The sequence below is a fragment of the Sceloporus occidentalis genome, unplaced genomic scaffold (genome assembly GCF_023333645.1).
Source record: "Sceloporus occidentalis isolate IW3139 unplaced genomic scaffold, rSceOcc1.0.p SCAF_5, whole genome shotgun sequence".
Classification (NCBI taxonomy): Eukaryota; Metazoa; Chordata; class Lepidosauria; order Squamata; family Phrynosomatidae; genus Sceloporus; species Sceloporus occidentalis.
The window spans coordinates 120,336,324-120,362,154 of NW_028316985.1; the positions used below are offsets into that span (position 1 = coordinate 120,336,324).

At 39.6% G+C, this 25,831-nt stretch overlaps 1 protein-coding gene across 3 annotated transcripts in view; it reads right to left on the reverse strand.

Annotated features, from left to right (window-relative positions):
• The window catches only part of SGCZ (sarcoglycan zeta), a 674,993-nt gene that overhangs the window by 49,477 nt on the left and 599,685 nt on the right, over window positions 1–25,831 (reverse strand). For 2 of the 3 annotated variants that reach the window (XM_089526979.1, XM_089526978.1), the window contains exon 7: window positions 17,519–17,642. In XM_089526979.1, coding sequence (XP_089383105.1) covers window positions 17,519–17,642 — 124 coding nt within the window. Of the gene's footprint in view, window positions 1–8,920; window positions 9,392–17,518; window positions 17,643–25,831 lie in introns of all 3 variants that reach the window. The other variant, XM_089526977.1, reaches the window with a different exon arrangement.

Consider the following 25,831-nt stretch of genomic DNA (forward strand, 5'->3'; position numbering starts at 1 on the left):
GAAGGGGGAGGGAGAAATTTAGACACAGATCTTAAGTTTTTGCAGCACAAACATCCCTTCACAAGCAGAGTTCTCCTCATGGAAAGAATTCCTTCCATGAATTGAAACTTATTCATTCATGGAGCAAAAATGGTAGATCCTAACCACAATCAGAACATTTGACTGAAGGAAAGATTTTCTGGCATCCTTTCAACAGACATTTCTTCTAATTCTCATATATCGACCATGAATGAAACAAACAGCAGTCAATAACCCAAACTCACTTTCCCTTTAAAACAAAATAGTAATGGGAAATACTGAAAGTACAAAATAATTCACAGATCTAAAACATGTTAGCCTTTCATGTAGCAGTTAACAATGCATCATTCTCTTCATTCTAGCAGTGAGAAGCAGAAGGTGCAGTGTTCTTGTATAATATATAACAGAAATATCAGTCTTTGGTCTTTAATATTAAACCAATGCATTAAAAAAAAAGGAAAGAACAAACCCAAGATACAAGTAACAGTGCTCAAAGAGATTGTTATATAGTTTTATTTTGAAAAGAGACTGCATCCACTAACCTTGCAGTAGTTTTTTTTTTTTTGCTCTCTCTCTCTCTCTCTCTGAATTATCTAATATTCATGATGTATTCTGAAGAGGCCAGAGTAACTGGGAAATTGAGGTACCATTTTTCATGGTGTGCAAATAGGACAATATTTAGAGACTGGATGTCTTTGATTAATATAATCATAGCACAGGGCTTTAAATTTACATTTCTTCTGTACCAGATTTTTTTTTAAAAGAAATATTTATTTTCACACACATTTTATATGCTCCAACTGGGATCTGTGGAATAATGAAGAAGAGTGGAAACCTCATTAGAGGGCTGCTTGCTTATAGCCACTGCATCTTGTTTTCTGTTCACTGATTTATGTGGATTTCCATTGAGCACTGCCTGAGACCTGATCTTTCCTTGCCCAATGTAAGTGGTACCTGAGGGGAAGGCTGCAATATTGTAGGGTAGCTCATGGCAGATGGCACCTTCAGTTTCTCTTTAGAAAAGAAATCCCAGTCCAATTATATAGGATATATAGAAAGGTGCTGAACAGAAGCCAGTCCCAGGTTTAATTTCTGGCATCTGTAGCCTCCATGTAGAAAGGTTGTCAAACAACTCTGCTTAAGATCCTGAAAATTCTGTTTCAGACCAAGCCTGTTAGGAGGAACAGCTCTGAGTTAGATGAACCATTGGTTTGACTCAGTCAAGCAGCTGGGTAAATGTTATTACCCCAGCTGTGTAACTACATTAAAAATACAGGTGAATGAAGAACATCATTACTTGTTAGTATTGGTGGTAGACTTTATACAACATGTTTGCACATGACTTATGCATACTTTATCTCCCCTTCTCCAAATGCAATGGCTTTCTTCTACAGGGTCTAACCAATTCAAAACTTAAACATTCTATGATTCCTGGCTATTGATATAAAAGAACTAGCAATGCCAGCTGTTCACTGTAAATCCCTTTGTTTCAAAGCCAGGTCCCATCTTTTCATTTGGAATGTGATATGTGTGACTTTGGTGAGTACACTTTGGCCTGTTACAGACAGCCAAAATAAAGCTGCTTCGAGTCACAGTGAAGGTATGGTATTTCAATGATGCATGCATCCTAAAAGTCCAGAAGCCACACCAAAGCCATGCTCCAGTCTGGAGCGTGGCTTTGGTGTGACTTCTGGACTCTTAGGATGCATGCATCATTGAAATACCATACCTTCACTGTGACTCGAAGCAGCTTTATTTTGGCTGTCTGTAACAGGCCTAGGTGTCCAGATTGATGCATAAGTAGGGATACATAGGAATTTGGTTTGGATTGGAGTGCTTATTGGAGGGGGATAATAACTTACTAAAGCCCACATATTTTTCCAAATCTTAGATGGAAAGAAGTCAGAATATTTTTTTTAAAAAATGAATGTGAGCGAAAACAACACTGACAGATTTGCCAATTCAAGCAGAAAGGTGAGAGAGCTTAGCCCTTTTAATGTCTGGTTTGGAATCCTTGGTAATCAACCACAGCTGGTATTCAGTACTGCAGATACAGATTTGTAACCTAGGGTTGTGGATGAGTAACTGTTCTGTATTCACAAACCCTACACAGGCAGCCAGCAGTCCCCATTCCACCTTAAGGTGCCACCTAGACCCATACAGCTGGCAGTCTGCAACCAGTAGGAGGTTGTCCCACCACCAGTGACTGGCTGATCTGGTGGCTGATTCTTAAAATGAATTTGGGGGATTGGGTCAGGCCAGAAGACCATACTTAATTACATTTTCTTAACTAAGTAGATAGTCTAGGATATATTTACTTTTGTGGGGAGTTAGGCTCCCCTAACCTTTCCCTCCTCCCTTTGAGAGGCATCACATGTTTAACATCTATATAGCAAGTAGGTACAATGTTATACTCTCTATTCCAGAAATAGCTAATAATAATAATAATAATAATAATAATAATACTTTATTTATACCCTGCTTTTCTGTTGCCAAACAATCAAAGTGGCTTACATCTAAAAATCATTCCAATATACAATATATTATACATATAATATCCCCATCCCCATAGCTGTAACTATCTCATTTGGCCAATACATCTACAGCGCTTCACAAATAAAGTTTAATAAATAATAATAATAATAATAATAATAATAATAATTTACTGTTCAAGAGAGATCAGGGAAGGGCAGCTTTCCCTTTATTTCATTCCCAATATTCCACATCACATATAGAGGTGTTTTCTCAAGAATTAAAGATCTAGCAATTAAAAGACATCCACCGATATTCTACATTGGCTACTTAGGGGTGGTGCACACTGGCCACAAAGGCTGGCCTGAGGACTGAGTCGGGGCATGACGGCCCCTGACACATGCCCTGATTCCTCCTCTGGCATTGTGTCCACATGACGCAGTGCTAAAGGAGCACTTTAAATCTGTGGCACTGCAGATATTTCCAGGGTGCAGTTGCTGTGGTTCCAATCTGACGCAGCTGAAGGCGGGTGCAGGCGGCCCCTTAAGGACAGTCTGCACTGTGTAATATGTAATTAAGTAATATCATTTGGCTCAATCACCCAAGCCCATCTTAGCAGCCAGCAGCTGCAACAGGTGAAGGAGGCTGGTTCAGCTGCCAAATGGGATGCTAGGAAGATGACATTTCCAGGCCCCTCTCACCAGCAAGTGAGGCTGCACTGAAAAATTATGATAGAGATCCTCTTTCTCATTGTTGCAGTCTTGCTTCCTAGTGAGAGGGGGGCTCCTTCTTGTACCCCGTCAGCTGCTGAATGGACCTCCTTAACTCGATGTGGTTGCTGGCTGTTAAGGTGGAGTGGGGTATATTTACAATGATGGCAATACTGACTACTGAATATGGAATGGTTACAGATCTGTAACTGCAACACAGAATGCCAACCCATTAACTTTTTTAAATTAATAAACAGACTCTTTGCGGAGAAGGCATCTTGAGTACATTAATCAATCTTTAATCTTGTTCTTAGTCTCATTCTGCACTGTCTAAAAACATACACCACAAGATTTTTCAACTGCTCTTTCCATTTTATATCTATCTAGATAAATTCTTTATGTGTAAAAAACAATTCAAGCTTTGAAGCCAAACCATATCAAAATTCAGTTCAAGCAGATGAAGGAAGTGTTTGCTCAACCACAGTGCATCAAAAGATGAAATACGATAGGATTCCAATCAGAAATACCTAAAACAAATTCTCCCAGGAATACTATTCTGCTTCTTTGTGTAACTTCCACTATGTTGCTTGCAAACATTCATATGATAAAGTTGGATGAAGTTCTTACTACCATTTTTTTTTATGGTGGTGGCAGATAGCACTTTCCAGTAGTTGCTTAATTACTTTACTTGGTGACTTGAACCACATGGAGCGATAGCCATCTCTAATCTCTAGTGATGGAGCAAGTCCAAGTTAACCATAAAACATGCTTCCATAGATTTCTTAGTTATTATGAATAAGGGGAAAAGGCTGGCTGTGCTCTGTGCCAGAAGATTGCAGACAACTCCCTTTACACATAACTAGAAATACTGAATAATACTTTAGTTTTCAGAGGCCACCACATGGCTAGGAGTTATTAGATGAGACATATGTTAATGCATAAAATCAGTGCACAAATACACAGCTCAGCATCTCACTGCCCATGTTTGCAGAATGGCCTTTTGAAATATATATTGCACTTTAGTGGATGGATTTAGTAAAAACACTGCCGCAATATATGTCATAATCTGCAGTTGTAGGGAAAAACTTAAGGACTGCAGATGGCAAACAAATTGCCTCCCTTCCCAACCATTTCTTCCCATTTCCATCAACCCTTTTCACTTTTCCCTTATAATGTTGGACTCATCTGATTTTGCTCAAATCAAATCTTGATTGGCTGGTTCCACAGAGAGAGATTTTTCAACATGGCATGCATTCAGTTTTCCTTGGGGTTCCTGTGACAGCACTCTGATGGTGAACTCACTAAGCAAGTGCAACTTAGAAAGTTTTGGGCAGGTTTGTGAACTGATTTGGCTCTGTTGCCAAGCCAAAGGATTTCCTAAGTAATTTGGCTTGTCTAATAAGATATTGCTGCCTGATAGTGCAAGCAGGCACCTTTCTGGTTCCCACAGTAGTTTTGATTGTCTGGGAGAACAGTCTTTGTATACAGATTAATTGTTTTGAACTACACATTTGCCAGTTTAAAACAAAGAATAACTACCAAAGACGAAAATAAAGCAAAAAATCCCACAACTCTATAAAGTAGGATCCACTCATTTGGATACCAATAACCTTTATAGTGGCTCCAAGGATTAACCTTTTTCTTCCAGACCCAAAGATTCCTGTAAATTGACAACAATATCTAACAAGGAATCATACCTTTCCATATCCACACTTTGCCCCATTTTTCTGCTGTTCAAATGATTGTACTACATTGAAGTTTCATTGGAGTTTATCAGACAAGAGAAGTTGGAAGTATAATCCAATGGCAATCCGAACGCAATCATGGGGTTTAATGTTATTGCATGATAATCTACCACTTGCAATTTCGGGCAATGGGAAGTCAGTCTGAATGCAATCATGGTGTTTCATGTTATTGCGTGATAGACTACCACACACACAATTTCAGGCAATGGCAAGCTATTTTCAGGCAGTAGGAAGTCAGTTCGAATGCAATTCGAATTCATGTAAATTCGCTGAACTAGCGAATTCACGTGAATGCGTTCTTGGCCCCACTTTCTTTTCATTCGAAATTAAGAGAAATTCCTCCCATGTGATAAACTCCATTGCCTCCTATGACTTCATATGAGAGGCTTTCCCCCCTTTGTATTAACAAACTGATTTACAAAAGAAATCACATCACTTAGCAAAATCATCATGTGTACCATTATGTGTAACAACAGTTGTTAGAGTGAACCACATTTTCCCACGTTGTGGACAAGTTGCATTAAGCTCCAGGTTTCTGCATTTCCTTGTCCTCCTTCCTATTCTTGCTCACCATGAAATAATAAGCTTTTATTTATGATTTTATGCAAATTAAATTCACTGAAACATTCACATTTTGGGTTTTGTTTAAACCACAGATCAACAATACTTGGTTACAGCCAGCTGTTTTAGACTACACCTTTAACCAAGGGAGCCCTGCCAATAGCTAGGGATTATGCGATTTGCAGTCTAAAACCTATAAACAACCAATAATTCCCAGTGTTTGAATGTTGCACCCACAGGTGGGTTTGAAACCAAGGATGGATGCATCCAAACTCCACCTCAGGTGCAAAGGAGGAGGAGACATAAGAGAAAGCATCTGAGATACAAACTTAACTGTAATTGATGGAAAGCATGGCTTCCTTTTATGCCTGAGCATATCCAGTTTGTGGTTTGATTTACATGTTAACATTTAATGCCTCTTTTACCATTAACATTTATTTAATGCCTTTCCAAGAGTGGGAAAAACTCCTTGAGATGGGGATGGAAAGATAATTCATTATTATTTATTCCCAAGGGGGAAAGTTCCCAAATATCAGAAAAACCCTTTAGGAAACATAATAGACCAGTGAGAATCTTGCACAGATTTCTCCCCATATTTGGACACCCCAAAGTGTTGTAGAGTAGTTATCCTGCAAAGAAAAAAATGCAGAAAAACCCTGCTTTCTGTGTCAAAACCACTGCTTCCTGTGCAGGAAAGCTTAGCAGTGGCAGAGAGGTTGGACAAAAATCCCACATGTTTTTTAAGTAGAATAATTCCTCCACAACACTAGGGACATTTGAATATGTGGAGAATGCTGCAGAGGAATATAGATTTTCTCCCATAGCAAGAATAAAACTATGACGGTTATTTGTACCTGCATGTGAAGACAAGGATTTGCATTCCTACTTCAAGATGATTTGCATTCAATAACATTAAATAATCTGGACTGTAAAACAGTATTAATAAGAGATGATAATTTCTTTATGATTCTTCCTATTCTGTTTTTTCTAATTTTCCTATCATCTACAGGTGAAGCTAGGAAATTATTTACATTACCAAAACTTGGAAAAGTTACTGACCATCCTAGATAGGCGATTCTGAGAACTGTAGTCAAAATGTAACTTTCCCAAGATGGAATGTTACTGGAATTGGGGGCAACCTTCAAAGTTTTAGGAAGCATACTAGACTAACGTGTAAACCAGTCTTGCATTCTAGTTGCTTGTCACATTTTGTCACGTTTTGACTTTGTGACTCTAGCTTGAATACTGAGTGTATTTCTACTGAATATAATTTCCTGCAAATGTCATAGCATCTCTTCAACATAACTTTTACACCTCTGTTCCCACATATCTTTAATGGCATTTTTGATGTCCAGTGACTAAATTTGGAAAGCCCATACCTGAGTGAGGCAGTGTACATGGAATTAATCTATTTGCTACTCTCTGTGTTTCTTTCATTTCATATTGACTCACTGACATTTAATGATGTTCAGACTGGATCTTAAGACAGGTTACTTTAGGAAAGCTGAGGAAAAGAACATTTCCTATTCTTCTTTCTGCTGTAGCCATCAAAACTCCCCAAGCCTCTACAGAGAGTTGAGGAGGCATTCCTGAACAGTACTGAATGTGCCACAAGGACTTCTGGAAGCAGGCTCACCTACCAATTTGGAGTCTCTCCCCCCCCCCCCCCCTTCACTGTGACCCAATCTACATTATGCAAAAGTCCCTTCCAACTCCAGAGAGGTTTTTGGATGTACAGATAGCTATTGGGAAATCTCCTTAGGTTGCCTCACAATGCCTCACAATCCAGATCAGATAACAAATGACTGACTATGAGAACAACATTCTCACTGCTTGTCAGTGCATATGTTATCTGTGTTATTCCTTCAGAAGCCTTGTGATTAAATGACTTTGTTTTGATCTGACCACTATTCTGAAGTCCAGAAATTTGTCATGGTGTTGTTTTCAAAAATGTTTCAATGAATAAATATGTTATGTATGCACATATTCACTTTTACCACTGTAATGTTGGGGGGATGGGGAAACACATGCATGCAAGAGCTTCATGTGTAGCTATTGGATATCCGGAAAAGACATATCTCTTCCCCATCCCCATTATAAACTACTAGGGCTTCTCCCTTGCCCAAAATGCATCTAACTGATTATGCATTTATCCATGATGATATTCAGTGGTCTGTTCTCACAACATGCTCCCCAACTCTACTGATGTTTTTAAAAAGAAAATGTATTTATTTGAGGGCTGTAAAGAATATTTGCAACTTTTTCATCCTCAAGAGAAAAGGCTTCCTTAACACACTGAGATACCCTGCCAATGAAATTGTCAGCCCTTATTTGAGAGAAAAAAGAAAAGACTAGTGTTGATGCAAACAAAAAATGTGCTAAGAACATTGCATTGTGTGAAAATAAAATGCATTTTATAGGAAAAGATTGTGACCTAAATACTAATGTTTATCCCAACTAGAATAGACCCACTTGATGAATGGCATTTACCTATGTGTTGACTCACCATCCAACAGTTAATTCAATGTGTCTGCTCAGACGGCCCTAACCTGTTGGAGCCAGACCTGTAAACTGTGCATGGCTTTTGTGCAAAATAATAAAAAATAAAAATTGTGAATTTTTTTACAGAAAACTACCAAAATCATCCCCCTGCAATGCTTTTAAAATGTGCAAGAACTCTTATAATCTTGTGCAGCAGTGAGAAAACTATTGCACTGTTTCATTCTAGCATGAGACAATGAAGGGAATGAAGAATTACAGCCTCAGTTTCCTTATACTTCTATCCTTTTCTATCATAGGACTCCTAGTGGCCTCCCTTCCATTTTACTGATCAAGCCCATAGATCCATTTAGCCTCAGTAGTCCTGCAGTGTCTGATGCTCCTATATGCAGTAGGAGTCCTTTACATGCAGTCGCTAGGTAATCATTCCAGTGCTGAACACTGATTAAAATTGGGTGCTGTTTTATGTCTGAATATGTGATATTGCTAAATGCTCCAAAATGTTAACCAAATCTTTAAAAAAAAACATTAGGTGCAGGAGACAAACAGTAACAATGCACTTTGCTATCATCTTCTTCTTAAAGGAGCGATTCTGTCTCTTGCTGTTCAGAATGTGAATTAAATTTTAATAGTTTAGTAAAAGCAAGCATTATACAATGCTTCAACTTTTTTTTTAAAAAAAAATCAAGGATAAAAGTTTACATCTAAAAATGGTGGCCATATGAAAATTGTGCTTTCAGACAGTAGAGTTATTTATCATACCAATTCATCTCATCTTTAGACTCTGGGCAATTTTATACAGTTATTATATCTATATCTATATATCTATATTTATGTATATATGTGCAGTTTCTCATTTACAGTTCCTGCAAAAATCTAAAACAATGTGCTTCACTTCATATATAGCAAAGGCACCTGTGTTATTCTCCCTTTTGGGCAAAAGGTGGTACTAAGATCCAGGTTTCCTGAAGAAGACAACCATTTCATTCTACCTTCCATCATCCATCTTGAACGTCCATAAGCCAGACAAAAAGGTTGCATTTTATTCCTTGCTTATACTGGAAGAAGTTGTTCTGTGGCCTGTTTGGAGCTTCATAACTGCACGAGGGAAACCGAGCACAACTGTGAAGCAGAGGGACAGTAACAAAAAGGCTATTCTGGTGTGAGGAGAGATCAGGCGTTCTTTCAGCTCCACAAACAGATGTTGCTACTGGACTGACATGTGGAGCCTGCTCCCGCTGGTGAAAGGTAAAGTTTACCATTGGGACAAACACAAAGCTCATAGATAGTTTGTCGAGTAGCCGATGAGCTCGATGAGGAGGAAGAAGATGAAAACGAACCCATGGGTAGATTCCCTAATCGGATCGAGTCTGCATTTAAAAATATCTAGGAAGCAGAGAAAAAAAGAAAGAAAGGTAATTTCACAGTATATATGAAACACTCTGAGGAGTGCATATACATTAAATGGCTGAGATCCTGTATTGTTCTGTACTTCATCCCACTGTCCACCTCTGGTGGGGAGGGGGGTGATTCAGAGAAACAGCTGTTCTCAGTTTGGTCAGATGGAAGAAATGAGGTTGTTAAATGGATGGCACCTGTTTTTTCTTTCCCTAAGGAGATCAGAGCATCTGGATCTTCAAAGTCACTAACATGATGCCAGTCAATAAATACTCAGTGGACCCTTCTTCCTGTACTTTATACAAAACTGAATAAAGATTAAAAATTAGCAGGTGAAAAACTACATTCCCCACCCTATCCAGCCACTCAGAAGGCAGACACACATTCAAGGTATCTATGACTGCACCCTATACATCTGTTGTTGTGGACTACTAGATGTTACAAAGAGAAACTGAGATGGAATTTCTAGATTCTAGTAGAGCTTCTCTACATTTTGAGTTCCATTTGAGGTAAATTTTAGAACGGGAAAATCAGCCACTTTTGTTTTCTCTTGCCTTCATCTTTGTTTTGAAAGAAATTTTGGAAATGCCATTCAATGCAGCATCGTTATTGCCATTTCACTGGCCAAAATTAATAGGTAGTGCTATTTCTAGCATTCAGAAGATCATGTTGTACTTACCTGTGATATATGTGCTGAAGCCTGGGAGTCTCTCAGGAAACAGAGGTAGAAAGCCTAAATTAGAACTAATGTGATTGAATGCACAGGAATTCATACCCAGATGAGTAAAGCACTCATAGCCTGGGGCTTGGGTCACTTTATTTGTTATTTTGATTTCTACCACATTTGAATTTTTTTTTACTTTAATCTTTTTCCTTGTCAAGTCTGAAGAAATTCATTAATTTTAGAAAATTCTTATTAAAAAAATGAAATTAAAAGAAATTGTCACCCATTCCTAGGTAAAAAGAAGGGAATTTTGGTTTCAAGTTGAGGTTTCAGTTATACATTCTATGAGTAAGTATTGTTAGCTATGTTTCTGTAGAGCTATAAAATTTCATTAATATAATATAATTATATTCATTATATTAAAACAGTGGGACCTACAACAAATGTGAAGGGTTCCAGTTTTTCCATTGGCTTTCTTTCTTTCTTTCTTTCTTTCTTTCTTTCTTTCTTTCTTTCTTTCTTCCTTCCTTTCCTCATATGAGTCAGCCAGTATTTTTTTGCCACAGGGTATGCATAGTCCTTACTGCAATGTTCTGAGATTTCTCCTTAAGGTTTATTTCTTTGTTCAAGTAAAACTTTTGTACTACTTCAGACATGTGGGATTTACTTGGGCGTAAAGATGCTCCCATCTTGTCTGTGGACAGTACCATTTTAGCTACATAACCAATGGCGTCCACCTTTGAAATAGTGGTGATGATAACTACTAACTAATATAAATAAAGAGATAGGCGAGCCAGTGTGCTATAGTGGTTTGAACACTGGGCTAGGGTTTTGGGGACAAGGGTTTACATCCTCACTCAGGCACAGAGACCTAGGTCCAAAAACACTCTAGAAATAATCCAGTATGAGATCGCTTTAACTGCCCTGGCTCAGTGCTAGGAAATCCTGTGAATTATAGTTTATTGTGGCACCAGAGCTCTCTGACAGAGAAGGCTAAATGTCTCACGAAACTACAATTAACAGAATTCCCTAGTATTGAATTCCCTAGTATTGAGCAAGAGCAGTTAAAACAGTCTCTGACTGGATTGTTTCTGCAGTGCATTTTGGATCTTAGTGGATGACCTTGGGAAAGTCACATTTTCTCAGCCTTAACATAAGGCAATGGCACATTGAAGTAAAACAGAAGGCACACAACAGCAACAAGAAGAGAGAGGGGATCATTAGTATTGTCCTGTTCCAAACAAATGGATTAATACAGATTATTTAGTGCTGGCTTGCTAAGAGAAGCAAATGCTGCACTGATGTTTTTTCCCTTCAGTTGTTAAACATCTGGCATGTGCTGGCACACCAGAACTGAATCAGTTGAGAGTAACTGGGTAGATAAAATGAAGATAAAATGGAGTTCAAAGCAACTTTGTGGTAGGAGTTTACCACAGGCCAACAAAGCCTGCATTTCTCAAACAAATCTCCAAGATGCAAGAACTGGTAGTTATAGGGGCTTTAATGATCCTGATAACTTCTGGGAGATTAGCTCTGCTAAGCATAGGCTTTCCAGCAAACTCTTTATGTGCACTGCAAATAATTTCCTCTTTGAAAAGTCAGGAATCCTGGACTTGATTCTAACCAAGAGATAGGAATTGGTTACTGGAATCAAAGCCACTGATACTTTAGATGGAAGTGATTATGTAATTCTAGAATTCATGAACGAAAGAAGAATATAGTCAAACACAAACCTTGAATTTCAGGCAAACTGATTTTATCAAGCTCAGGGAAATAACTGGATAAAATTCCATGGCTAGAGAGGCTAAAGGAAAAAAGACAACCAATATGATATGAATGGGTTTTCATAAAGAAGTAGCTAAAAGCACAAATGCAAACAATTCTGTGAAAGAAGAAAAATTGGAGACATCTGATAGATAAGGAATGTTTGTGGCTGGCCAATAAACTTGAGGGGGGGGGGGTGAAAAGAAAAAAGAAAGAAAGAAAGAAAGAAAGCATGTATAAAGAATGGAAGGAAGAATAGATCACCAAGGAAGAATATGGACATGTAGCCCAAACTTTCAGGAATAGTGTAAGGATTGTAAAAGCTCAAAATGTTCTGAGACTGGCTAGGCAAGAAGGAGACAACAAGAATCCCCCCCCCTCCAAAAATGGTTGAAGCAAGAGAATGACCAAGGGAGTTGAAGCCCAAACAGCTGGAGGACCAAAGTTTGGGAATCAGTTTGCTAAGAGAACACTGTGTGCATCCATGCATCAGAGAGACCTTGGCAATCAATATGAATTGCAAATTAAGTTTGATAAAAAGTTAGTTAACAATCAACTAGTTAACCTAAATGAGTTCAAATCTGCAGGGACAGATAAACTGCATCCCTCAGTGTTGAAATAATTTCCTGATGTACTTGCAGAAGCACCTGGCATCATGTTTTAGATGTCTTGGAGAGTAGATGAGGTGCCAGAGGATGAGATCAGCAAACATTATCCCTCTTTTCAAAAAAGAAAAAAAAAAAAAACCCAGGAAATTAAAGGCCAGTTAGCCTGACTTCAATACTAGGAAAAATATTAGGACAGATTACCCGGGATTCTGTCTAGTAGTATCTTGATGGCAATTGTCAAGAACAACTAATCTTATATCTGTGAAATTGAAGCCTTTCACAGCTACTGGTCATAGTTTTCTGTGGGTTTTCCAGGCCATGTGACCATGTTCTGGAAGAGTTTATTCCTGATATTTTACCTGCATCTGTGGCTGGCATCTTCAGAGGGTGATGGCATGGAAGTATGTGGGATATATATACTTGTGTGATCCTTGGTTGGGATGAAGTGATTTACATGGTAATCTGTGTGTTAGTCTGCTATTGAATGGCAAGGCCTCAGGGTGGGAGGGTATGTGGTAGGATATGTGTGTCTATTTAAATAGCAATCTGTTGTCTGCGGGGAAACCCCCTGACCCTGGGTCGTGTTCATTTGCATGTAGTGAACACAACCTCCAAATGCGCTACAGATTGACGAAGGAAATCCATCAAATGCTGTGCTCAGCGGAGGACAGGAGAGGCCCTCTCACTGCTGCAGCAGTTTACAGCATACTGAGAAACTGTGGACCACTAAACTCAGTGTTCAAACATGCATCAAAGAACATGAGAGACACTGCAGACTGGGCCAACCAGAAAAATCAGCAGTAGCAGAACACATCACAAACCAACCTGAGCATAGGGTGCTATTTGAAAACACTGAAATTCTGGACCATCCCAGCAACTACCAGGTCAGAATGCACAGGGAAACCACTGAAATCCACAAACAACTGGACAACTTCAACAGGAAAGAAGATACACTGAAAGTAAACTGTGGGGCTGTGTAGACTGACCATTAAGGCCGGCCTGGGGGTGGAGTCGGAGTGTGGCATCCATAGGAGCGACTTAAAGCTTTAGTGCTGTGGCTATCATGCCCTTTCCAGGGCACAAAAAGCGGTTGCCCGACTCGGCGGGCTGACCGCTTTGCCGCTAGACGCAGCGAACGACTACAAGCCCCAGAGTGCTCTGGGGCTTGCCCCAGCTCCCTATTGGTGCGCGGGGTGAAAGGGAGTCCCTTCCGCCCCGCAACGCTCTGGGAGCTGGGCTCGGTGATCAGGAGTTCCGGTCCTCCAGGGCAGATGATTGGTTCAGCTGCCCTGGAGGAGGAGTCTCCTGGTCAGGTGGTACTGAGGGCGGGGCTTAGGCCTATATAGGCCGTGCTGCCAGCCCCGGCCCTCAGTCGGCGCTTGGCTCCGGATGGTTAGGAGCCAAGCAGGAAGGGAGGAGGAGCTGAGCCTTCTCCCACCCACCCACCGCTTGGGTTTGGGTTTTTTGTCACAACTTTGGGGTGGCAGCATAGGCCAGGATCTGCACGGTGTGGTACCAGGGCTACGGAGCTCTGGTTTGGGAGTCAGTTGGGACCCGGGGGCGAATAGGGCAGGTGTATGGCCATTGCGGGGGCCATAACGTGAGAGCGCCTCCCGGTGACTAGGGGCTTAGCAAATATGTGAACGCATGGCAGAGATGCGGTCATACGGTGTTCATTAGCCCCTAGGTCATCCCAATGCCTGGTGGGTGCCAGGTTGTGGTTAATCAGACAAACGTGGGGTTGTTTGATTTCGCAGATCCTGACCTCATGCTTTGTGCCAACCCTACCAATGGTTTGCTTAATAAAGTTGTGGCCTTTCCTCCAACACGGTCTCCTGTGGTTATTTGGCAGCAGCATCTGAGGCAAAAAGGAACTGCTTTTTGCAGCTCCTTTTTTTGTCCTGGAAAGGCCAGATCAGAGCCACGCCATGTGGTTGCCCTGATCCGGAAACCACACGCAACAATTAAGGCTCTATGGCCTTACCATCAACAACAGATCAACACACAGATTAATATGTAAATCACTTCCTCACAACCAAGGCTCACACATGTATATATACCTCACAAAGTTCCATGCCCCCATCCTCTGAAGATGTCAGCCACAGATGCAGGCAAAACATCAGGAATAAACTCTTCTAGAATGCACCCAAAAAAACCTACAGAAAACTACAACCTTATATCTTTTTCAGTCAGGTCATTCATTTAGTAGATAGTGGGAATGCTCAGTATTTCATCAATCTGGGGTTCAGCAAAGTGTTTGATAAGGTCCCTCATAATATTTTGATTAGCAAGCTGATCAGATGGAATGGATCTTTTCTGGAATATATAAGTTGATCCATAACTATTTGGAAAACCTTGCTCAAAGAGTTGTCATAAATGGCTGCACTTCAGACTGGAAGGATGTCTTGAGTGGAGTGCCTCAGGGTTCTGTTCTAGGGCATCCTTTTCAAGTTTGTAGATGATACAAAACTGGAAGGGCTGGCTAACACACTGGAAGATAGGGACACAATTCAAAAGAACCTTGATAAGCTAGAAAATTGGTCAGAATACAATGAACTTCAATAAAGACAAATGCAAAAGTCTACATTTTACCCCCAACAACCAAATGCATACATATAGGATGGGTGAAACAGGTCTCAGAGGTACTACATGTGAAAAGGGTCTGGGGATAATTGTTGATCATAAAATGAACATGACTCAGCAATGTGATGCTGCATGAAAGAAGGTAAATGCTATTTTAGCCTACATTAATAGAAATGTTGTTTCCAAGCTGCGGGAAGTAATAGCCCTCCTGTATTATGTGGTGGTCAGGCTTCATCTGCAGTAACACATCATTCTGGTTGCCTCATTTTAAGAGATATAGACAAATTGGTACAGGTTCAAAGAAGGGCAATGAGGATGATAGGCGGTATGAAAAACAAAACATATGAGGAAAGGTTGAAAGATCAGCTTGGTGAAGAAAAGACTAACAGGTGACATGATTGCACTCTTTGAATATGTCAAGGGCTGTCACAGAGAGGAGGGGATAGGCATGCTCTCTATTGCCCCAGAGGATAGCACCATCTGTAATGGCGTGAAATTTCAGGAGGGTAGGTTTTGATTGAACTTTTAGAAAGCACATGTTGAAAATAAGAGTGGGTCAGGAATGTAAGCAATTGCCTATAAAGTGGTGGGGTGTCCTTCTGTGGACATCTTCAAAAAGAGTCTGGGCAGCTACCTGCTGGGGACGCTTTACCTGGCGATCCTGCACTGATCAGGGGGTTGGACTCAATAGACCCTGAGGCCCCTTCCAACTCTGGTCAGGGAGAAGAAGGTTGGAAAGAACAATTCTCGCTCATCTTTTCTCATACTGATCCCACCACTGTCAATGTCATTGTCAAAACATTAATAGACTTATGGGCCTGCTCCATCTCCCTCTGGCCTCAGGCAAAGGGAATAATCCCAGGGCAAGAGGTATGTATTGATATTTTTTAACCCTGTGATGCCATCTGCAATTGCTGTGTGGACTGCTATGGATTCTCCAAGTGGCTGGCATTAGGGTTCAGCAGGATGGAGCAGTCAGTTCAGAGAAATTCTGAGTTGCCTCAGTAGTCACTGCCTCAAGAGTTGTCAAACATGGTACCACAGTGTTGTTTGTCATGGCTTTTCTACTTATTTTTAATGTTTCCAATCTCTCCCCTCCACTATCTTCCTCACCCTACTGCAAGAAGATGAAGCTGCACTATGTTTCCTTTACTGTCATATTAATATGATCCCCTGTGACATTATTTGTGACATTCTTACATCTCAAGGCTTAGAATGCTCTTGGCCCAGGAGTCTTGCTGGTAAATGAGAAAAAGGGGTGCAGGATCTGTCAAGGGAGGATTTGGGGAGAGTAACAACATTTTTCTTAGCCTTCAGATTGATTTGGGTTTTGAAAAAAAAATGCAGTTCATTTCCAGGTTAATCCAAGAAAAGCACTGGAGAGTTTCTCTATCCCTAATAAGGATGGGCTGAACTTGTTTTACCATTGACTAACACTCATCCTCATATTCCTAGTAATCCAACAATGTTTTTGGTACCAATTCAATGTATTTTGTGACTTCCAGGGGTTGCACAGATCACTGCTAAAAGCCAATATCCATTTGACATTTGGGGTTCCCATTCATCATCCCAACATCTTGAAATTGCTGACTGATCCAAGGACAGCAATGGTTGTTTTCACTGGGGCTAGCTGTAGAAAGCTCTTTGCCATTAGAGGCATCAGAGCAAATAACTACCAATTGTAATTTTCTACATGATTTCCTTTCATGATTTTAGAGTGATAACAATAACCTTTTTGGCCTGTTTTTCCCCCTTAAATTGTTCTCAAAAGCTCACCATGGCATCAATATTTAACTGTCAGTTGTTTTGTAGCAAATCTGACAGTTTCCTCCAAGGGACAAACTAGTGTGGACTCTTGCACTCATGCCAATAGAAATTGATAGGACTCCATGGTGATGTAATGACTGGCAATAAAGCTTCTTTTTGTACAATCCAAGCAGCCATAATTCTGATTCAATACATGAGTTTGGGCTGGTGGTTAAATATTGATATGAAGCTGAAGGCTGGGGCATAGAACGTACACACATCAAAGTTTGTGAAGAGCTTTGAAAATGAAGAGCACTACATAACACTGTATTCTTTGGCAATATTGATTTAGCTATAGCTCATTTATCAGTCCCACTTAGGGAAGAAAAGAGGTCATGTATTTTTTATCACTAATGCAGCAATTAGATTTGTACGTTGGTGGGCATCAGGATAATAAAGTTTGAAAAGTGCACTGAAGTTCACTGAAAGTAGGGAAGGAACAATATAATTTGGTTTGCCCTGCAACATTTTGCATTTCCCATTGTTCAGTTTAAAGATTCCCAACTATTAATATGGCTGATATATTATTGATGTGATCAAGATCACTAGAAACTGAGCCTTTTCAGTATGCTAGAAAAAGGGATTTTTAATGCAGAGGAAACACAGAAACAGCAATGAGCTTTAGTACTGATTGTCCAAGTTGCATTGTCCACCCAAATGTTGATGTCATGAATTTCTAGTCAAACTTACCTCCCCTTCTGTGGATTGCAAGTGAAGCTCTTTCCTACAGGTGGCTTTTAAGTCCCCTGCAGCTGCACTCACTTGTATTCCTTTTGGAGCTTCCATTATCAAAGATCTAGTTGGCGATTCAAGCCTGAAAGTGTTAAAAAGACAAAGAAATTAAACACAAACAAATGAAAACAGACAAAAAGCTTTATAAGATGATATGTTATACACACGACCCAGTAGCACAGGTAAACTATTTTCTTTGAGACAATGGATAAACAAAACTTCACCTGACTTTCCGGTGGTATGGAAAATCAACTTTCAAGATAAAAAAGGACTTCTTACAACATTCATAGTCTGTTCAAAGTTCTTTCAGATCTTCTTTCAGGTCTTCGTGGAATTCAGTCTGTTTCTGGAATGAAGCCCATTTATTTCTGTGCATTTTACATTTAATCATGTCTTACGGCATATATGATGTTGTATCATATCAGCAAGTAATCTGAGCTTTATTCAAGCTTGTCTGGAGTGAGACCTTGTAGTCAGTGATATCTGATGATGTCAGTAGGACAGTGAATCCACACTGTGTTTTAATCCAAACACTGGAGGATCTATACAGGATGATGAGTCATAGATCCAGAATAGGTTCAAAACCTTGAACAGTTCTTTTAATTCAAGAGTAGCAAAGTACAGGCCATGGACTGCATTCAGTCCTTGGACTACACTGTTGTGGACTACACAGTAACATCAAGCCCTCCAAATATTGGGTTTTTTTTTAAAAAAATTATGTGATTTTGATTTTTTTTAAGCATCCCAAAATGCAAGGAAAGTCCTATCCAATGTGCATAAATATAAAAGAAGCTGAAAGAGTATTTTAAAAACTCAAAGAATTTTCAAATGTGGTACTCAACAACATATTTTCCGTACACCTCCCAAACAAACTGAACATGACCGTGCATTATTGATGCAGATTAGTTCTCTGATCAGGTTTGATTATATATATATATATATATGTTAATTTTAGACATGTTGATGCTACCCTTCAGGTAAGAATTCTCAAGGCACCTTACATAATAAGAAAAATAAACTAGAACAACCAACTTTAATACACACAACCCCTCAAAAGCATATTTCCCCCCTACATAGAAAACCCAGTTGCAAATTACATCTGATTCTGCATGGGTCTAAAATGTAGCAAGCTGAGCCAATCCTTTTTTAAAAATATGATCAGCTTTATGGATTTTTTTTTTTACAATAAACTACATCTTTCCTTTGAAATGAATTTCATGGTCTCCAAATGCTCACACCCAGATCTGGAGACATCACAAGTATAGCCAACGTAATTACATTTAAACATAAGTACTTTCATGTTTACTCTCTAAAATGAGGATGAGACTTTAGAAATATTTGCAATTCATCTTAACTATGTTGGTGTGTTTTTCTTAAATTTTTTTTTATTTCACCCCACAAATTACAGCAAAACATATTTGTCTCTTAAGAAAGAGCAGTGGTCTAAAATACTGGAAGGTTCTCTTTTGAAAGAACCGACTTTCTTTTCAGTGAATAAATTTCTCAGCATCATTTATTTTACAGCTATCAACCAACACAATTTTCTTTCCTCCCTTAGGCAACAGACAGGTACACCACAATATGATAAAATAGACCACATTTGGTATAGACTTCTCTAATGCTCCTGGGATTTTTTTTTTTTAAAATGAGTGTAGTTTAACATAAGAATGCTTCTAGCTGTACAGACAAGAGTTATAATGTGTGGAACGAAAGGGTTTTATATGGGATTTGAAGCTATCACTAAAGTTAAGGATATTTAAATTCCATTGATTCCAGTCAGAGAGATTTAAGAAGGTACTTCACTCTCCAGTGAAATCAATGGGAGTAGAGAGCACTTATTTTTGATGGGATCTTATCATGCATGTGACTATATCCAGGATAATAATTTAAACTTACTGGAACAGTCATTTCCTGAAAGTATTTCAGACACATTTTTGGAATAACATCACAATACATATACATAATTGCAACTGGGAAAATACAATCTGTCTCTTCTTCTTTCAGGATCAGGTCTGTGATATAAAGAGATACATCTCTGGGATTTGCTAATCCACTTGCTGTGAATGTCCAGTATTCTACATCAGACACAATGGCCCCATACAGACGGGCCAAAATAAAGCTGCTTCAGGCCACTTTGGAGGTATGCTGTTTAAATGATGCATGCGTCCTCAGAGTCCAGAAGCTGCTCCAGAGCTGTGCTCCAGTCTTTAGGACTAGATTGTAGCTTTGGCATGGCTCCTGGACTCTGAGGATGCATGCATCATTTAAACAGCATACCTCCAAAGTGGCCTGAAGCAGCTTTATTTTGGCCTGTCTGTATGGGGCCTAAGTTAAGTATATTACTGTAGGTGTGTTGCAGTTAACAATGTAGGTGTGTTACTGGGTATTACGTCACTAAAAGAAACCTTAGTACCAGAAGTAGAAATAACAGGGATAGGTTCTTGCACTACAAAAGAGAACAGCAACTCAACATGCTTCAGCAAACATTTCATTCTAAACTAACATTATGTGCACGTGAAATGAAACAATCATGCTAAATAGGCCTTGCATAAATAAACAAAAAGATTCTGAATCTTCTTGACACTAATTGAAGGCTTTTTCCAAAATTCATCCAGGGACAACTCTTGCTTTTACTAGCATTCACTCTTCTATTATTTCTGTTTTGGTGGCCAAACATATAGTTTTATGATTTTTTTTTTTTAAAAAAAACATGCCTGGGGGGCCTGGAGAAGCAAGATGGTCTCCCCTTTTCATTTTGTTTTGTTGTTCAAATGTGATCTGTAAGGGATTTTGGGGGCAGATGCCTTTTACCTGGTGCATAGCTATAGTAGGATTTAATTTTTTTTTTTTTAAAAAGTGTATATTAAAAAGTGTACATTGTAAGAAACAATAGTGAATTAAAAGTACAAAAATCATTATAGGCATACCACAATTAACAAAGCTTTTGACAAGGAAGCGCCTTAATGGAACAAAAGGGTTTTATATGGGATTCAAAGCTATCACCAGTGTTAAGGATATTTAAATTCTATTGATTTCAGCCAGAGAGATCTTAGAAGGTACGTAGCTCTCTAATAAAATCAATGGGAGTATATTTTTAATGGGATCATATCATGCTTGTGGCTATGTACAATAAAACAATTTAAACTTACTGGAACAGTCAGACACATTTTTGGAATAACATCACAGTGGCACTGAATTCCCCCTATCTACCACACTGGGTGTGTCTGTTCCAAAGACCCCCATCATGGCCGCTGATGACAGAAGGACGTGCCTAGCCACAGGATGTAGCCAGCTGCCCTGTTTCCACTTTTATTGGCCATAGTGGGGGCCTTCAAGATGGATGTAAGCAGGTATGGGATATATGGTGGCATCAGGCCCATGGCCTGGGGAGTGATTTGGGTTAGAACCAGGAGCAGGTTACCATTGGGCATGGTTCATGGTATCCTGCCTGTCTGTTCAGGCCCTAAAACACATTAAAGTGTTCTTCTTTTTTTGTGGTTAAGAATCTATCTCTATCCTTGCCATGTTATTTCTACATCTGCTGCCCAATTTTTTGTTAAAGAATTAATTTGCAGGAACAGATTACTTTGCTAACTGAATATGTTAACCATTTATGTGTGTGTGTGTGTAAAAAGTGTTCACAACAAATGTACAAATCAGGTAAACATGTTTACACAGATGTGTGTATTGTAAGAACTACACACAAAAGCCCACATAAATTCCTGGGCAGACTTTCTTTATTGTGAGGAGAGGGAGTATAAACTGTTGCAGGGCCGTATGGACATGTTAGAAGATACAGGAAAATTCCAAGGTACTTTTTTAGGTTCAAAGAATATTGAAATGGGTTGTTTGGAACAACTTGGTATTCCCTGGTTTCAAATCTCTTGCTAAACTTGAATGTAAGTGTTTGAAAGTCCAGGAACCCAAGAACAAATCAATGTAGATACTGAAAGAATAAACAGCTTATAGAGTCTTAACTTTATTCATCGATCGTGTGCTGTATTCTTAGGGACAATCTGAGATAAGTACACACTCTTCTTTTTGTTTCATTGGAAATCAAATAGACATATGAGAACAAAATTCAGCCCTAGAAGAAATATTAGTTTGTCAATCTCTGAAACAAGGAAACAAAAAGTGTCTATTTTTCATATGACTTTCACAATCAATATTTAGTTTTATGTCCAGAAGGTAAGGCTAAGGTGACCTCTGTATTTTCAAGAGCCAAGGTAATAGTGGGTTGATTTTAGTAATTCATCATGGTAATTTAAAAATGGTTTCAATAATTTAAAAAACTTTAAGATATTGACAGCATTAAATGTTGCAGTGAAAAAATCAGTGTCTATCGGAGAGAATATTCTAAAAAAATGGATGAAAATCCTGTAAGAGTCGGATCTCTGACACTGGATTTATATATGTGGTAATAGCCTTTGGGCAGTTTTGTAATGTTGGTATCCAGTAAAGTGTTGCTGTTATGTTACCATGTAGAATTGTGCATCTGTTTGCATTGTGTAGTGAGATGCATCATGCATAATGCATGTCACAGACTGATGTGTATTGGGAACTCTTGCTTGTCTCCCAATATGCATCTTAAGAATTCACTAACAGGGGTTCTTAAGTCCTCTGTTACATTAAGTAAAATATTATATAGGATTCTGGTGATAGAATTTGAACTCTTCGAATTAATAATAGTTTAGGATTTTGAGGAATAAGAAAATAATAAAATATATTTGTTTATGTTTCATGGGGAAATTAAAGTAGGGGCTATGACTATGGGGAGCAAGAACTGAGGCCTTTTTATCATTCATTCTTGCGACCTCAAAACCAAAATAAAAACAGATCCAGACACCTTCCTGACCCTACTTTAGATAGCATGAGAAGATTTAAATTTTAGCAGACTTGGCTGGGAATTCTATAAACATGTCTGTTCTGTTTAAGAAGGTAGTGATGACTATAAAAAGATAATTCAAACTCAGTTGATAGTGCAAAAATAGTTTGCACTCAGTTAAGTCAACAGGTGGAAGAGGAGAGGGTCGAATCCTGCCTTTCACAGTAGGCTCAGGCCAAAGCAAATTTCTGCAGCTTCACTTAACTCGTCTGTTCTTTCTGATCAATAACTTTTGCCATCTTGACCACATTTTTCTCTTCTTGATCAAGTAGCTTGGTCACATGTGCCCCAGTTCTCCCCGTGAAATGTCTGAGGGCATGTGGTGTTTGGGGATGCAAAGGAGAAACAGAAAGTAAGAGTGGGGAAGTCATCATGTTTTAAACTGGAATTCCTTCCCCTCCTCCTGGACTTTAGCTGCCTGGTTCTGAGAGAGGCAAGACAATTACAACCCCATTTGATGTTATATGAGTGTCAAAAAGATGGCCACCTTCTATACTTTCCTCAAATCATTTCATGGAGATCATGTCACAACTACCTTACTATCAATCCTAAATATCTCATTAACCGAGGCATCTCAAAGCTGAACACTAATTGAATGGAACATTCCATTATTTTTGACTTAGCTAGTATGCTTTATTGTACTGGAGACCATGGAAAATAATTGACTGCTTTGATCTTAACAGGTCTAGATAGATAGTGAAAGAGGAGGCAAGGGCAGAGGAAGCCACAGAGCCTGTGTTTTAAAGAAAGTTCATTGCCAAGGTGGCAGTGAAATATAAAATGACATTCCAAGAATCCAAGAATTTACAGATGTATGAACAGATGATTAGATAGCTATAGGTAGGCAGGCAGGCAGGCAGGCAGGCAGGCAGGCAGGCAGGCTGATCTTTATCAGGGAAGATGGATGCAATTATTCCAGGTATAGTTTCGCTGTGGCCTTGAATTTTCTAAAGTTTATGAGAGTGACTCACACATCATTTGCATTCTTGTGTCATAGCAACAGCTGTATACGTTAACTCTCACTTACACATCAACTCCTCCATCATTAGCAAAGGAGGCACATTATGACATCCAATGCTTCCAAGACCCACCATCTCTCTGAGGATGCTGTATATACTCAAGGTTAAGTCTAGACATTTTAGTAAAAAAAAAAAAAAAAAAGATCCCCAGGAAATCTACGTGGATTTTCCATTGGCCAATATTAGTACTGTTCTTCAACTCTTTTCAAAAAAGGAACTATCTTCTCTGAGCAGTGTGGCAAAAGGTGAGAACTTACTCCATCCTGGGAGAAGCTAAAAGAAGCACCAAACCCCTCTACATTCTCTGCCATGGTACTGTGACTGGCTTTTTTGAATGCCTGAGCAAGTAAATGGCAGCAATGGCAGCTCTTTGACTCTTTTCCTTTAAGGAGCGCCTAGGAATCAGGATTTGAGTAAGATTTGAGTACATATTTTAGCAACCCTCCCTTCCTTCCTTCCTTCCTTCCTTCCTTCCTTCCTTCCTTCCTTCCCTCCTTCCTTCAGCTGTGCAGAAGGGATAGAGGGATTATTTAAAGACTAAGGGAGGAAAGTAAAGGGGCTTTTCAAGATCTGGGAAACCCTGGTCAGCAGAATCTTGCTTATTTCCCGTCCCTGCCTTCCCCTTGAGCCTTTTAATATAAAGGGAGGACTATTCCTGCAATCTCACACTCACCATTTTCTTACCTTCTTGATTTAGCCATGTAGTTGCCAGGGGGAAGGTGAGGGCAACTGAGGTATGATGGGGGTATGATAGCCACTACACAACATAGGCTTTCTCTGAGAGCTCCTAGGGGTGTCCTAGAGGGTAACAGTGTCATTGTGTGCCAGCTATTAGACACTGCTAGTGATGATGCTCAGATGCTCTCCTAGCCCCTGCTTGGCTGCAGTGGGGACAGGAAAAAGGTGGCTCAAGGGAGATTCCTTGTACGGTTTTGAAATACATTCCTGCAGTAGAGATAAATTGATTAAATTAAGGCTGGAATATTCTCTAATCTTTACATGTGCATATGTACCACAGTTGTGCTGCTGTACACTGAATTTCAGCACAACACCCCCATCCCCAGTTACCTGACAGAAGCTGCTATGATCAGTTGGGGTCTTTCTCCCTGCCACTCAGGAAGCAGTTGGCTGATTTTTTACACCCTCTCATGAATAATCCCTATCGTAATAGGCAGATATAAGATCCTGTTGCATTCCTTCCTCATGCTGAAGATTGTTCATACAAGGGTGGGTGCGAATGGCAGCCAGCTGCTTTCTGAGCAACAAGGGAACAGACCCCTATTGATCACAGCTGCTACTACCAGATAAATGGGGATGGAGGGGGGCTGGGACTGTGGAGGAGCCAAGAATACATAAATCCAGGGTAGCCATTCATAACTGATACAGGGTTCTGGCCAATGTATTTTCCTCTGTGAGAATGAATAACTTAAATAAACATATCCCTACTGTGTAGTATAGACTAGGCCCTTTTGAATGGCTTAATGATTCTGCCTCCCACCATCTTAAATATTCTCTTTACTTCCTTCCCCGTGAATCCTATTACAAAACCTGAATTCAACAATTTCTTTTAAAAAGTATTTGTAAAATATCATTCATATAACGCCTTTCCTCCAAGGTGCTCACAGTATTGTGCATGATGATTTCCCTCACATGAATGCCATCCTATAGATTAATCTGAATAATGACTAGCCCAGCATCATCCATTCTGTTTTGTAAATTCAGTCAGAATTTGGATTGAAGTCACCTTGTTTCTAGTCCAGCACTAGCAGACCATGCTGATCCTCCATGGTACTGGAATATATTTCCTGTGAATAACAACTTAAGCAATTGCATTTGTAGATATCTCTGGCTATGAGAGCCAGATGATTTTATGGGAGTCAGGATAATTTGTTGTACTTCAGCAGCACCACTGGGCAGCCAGTGGGGATGTTTTTCAGATGACAGCTTTGCAGCAGGTTAGATGGCTGTGAAGTGATATGGAGGACTTATTCCAGCTGTCCCACCAGTTGAAGCATGGTCAAACAAGAAAGCCATTCATTCAAATCAAGGGTGACCAGCAGTGCCAGCTGAACAGGAGGAGATAGGATTGAATGCTGCTCAGTTGGTCTAGGCAGAAAAATTTGCAGCAGCTGGGAGGAGATACACTCACAGCAAGCAACATTTTAAGGGCTAGAATGGAAATAGAGGAGGAGGTGGTGAAGGAGTTGCAAGCAGGGGACATATTGGATCAGCACTTAATCAGCAACATCTTTCATGGCAACTTGTCTGGGGAATAGACCATACCAGCCATGCAATCTCCCATTAAGCAGCTGCTACCATCACCCAACTGATATCTAAGCAACCGTCTCTTTCCCAGGAGAAGAAACA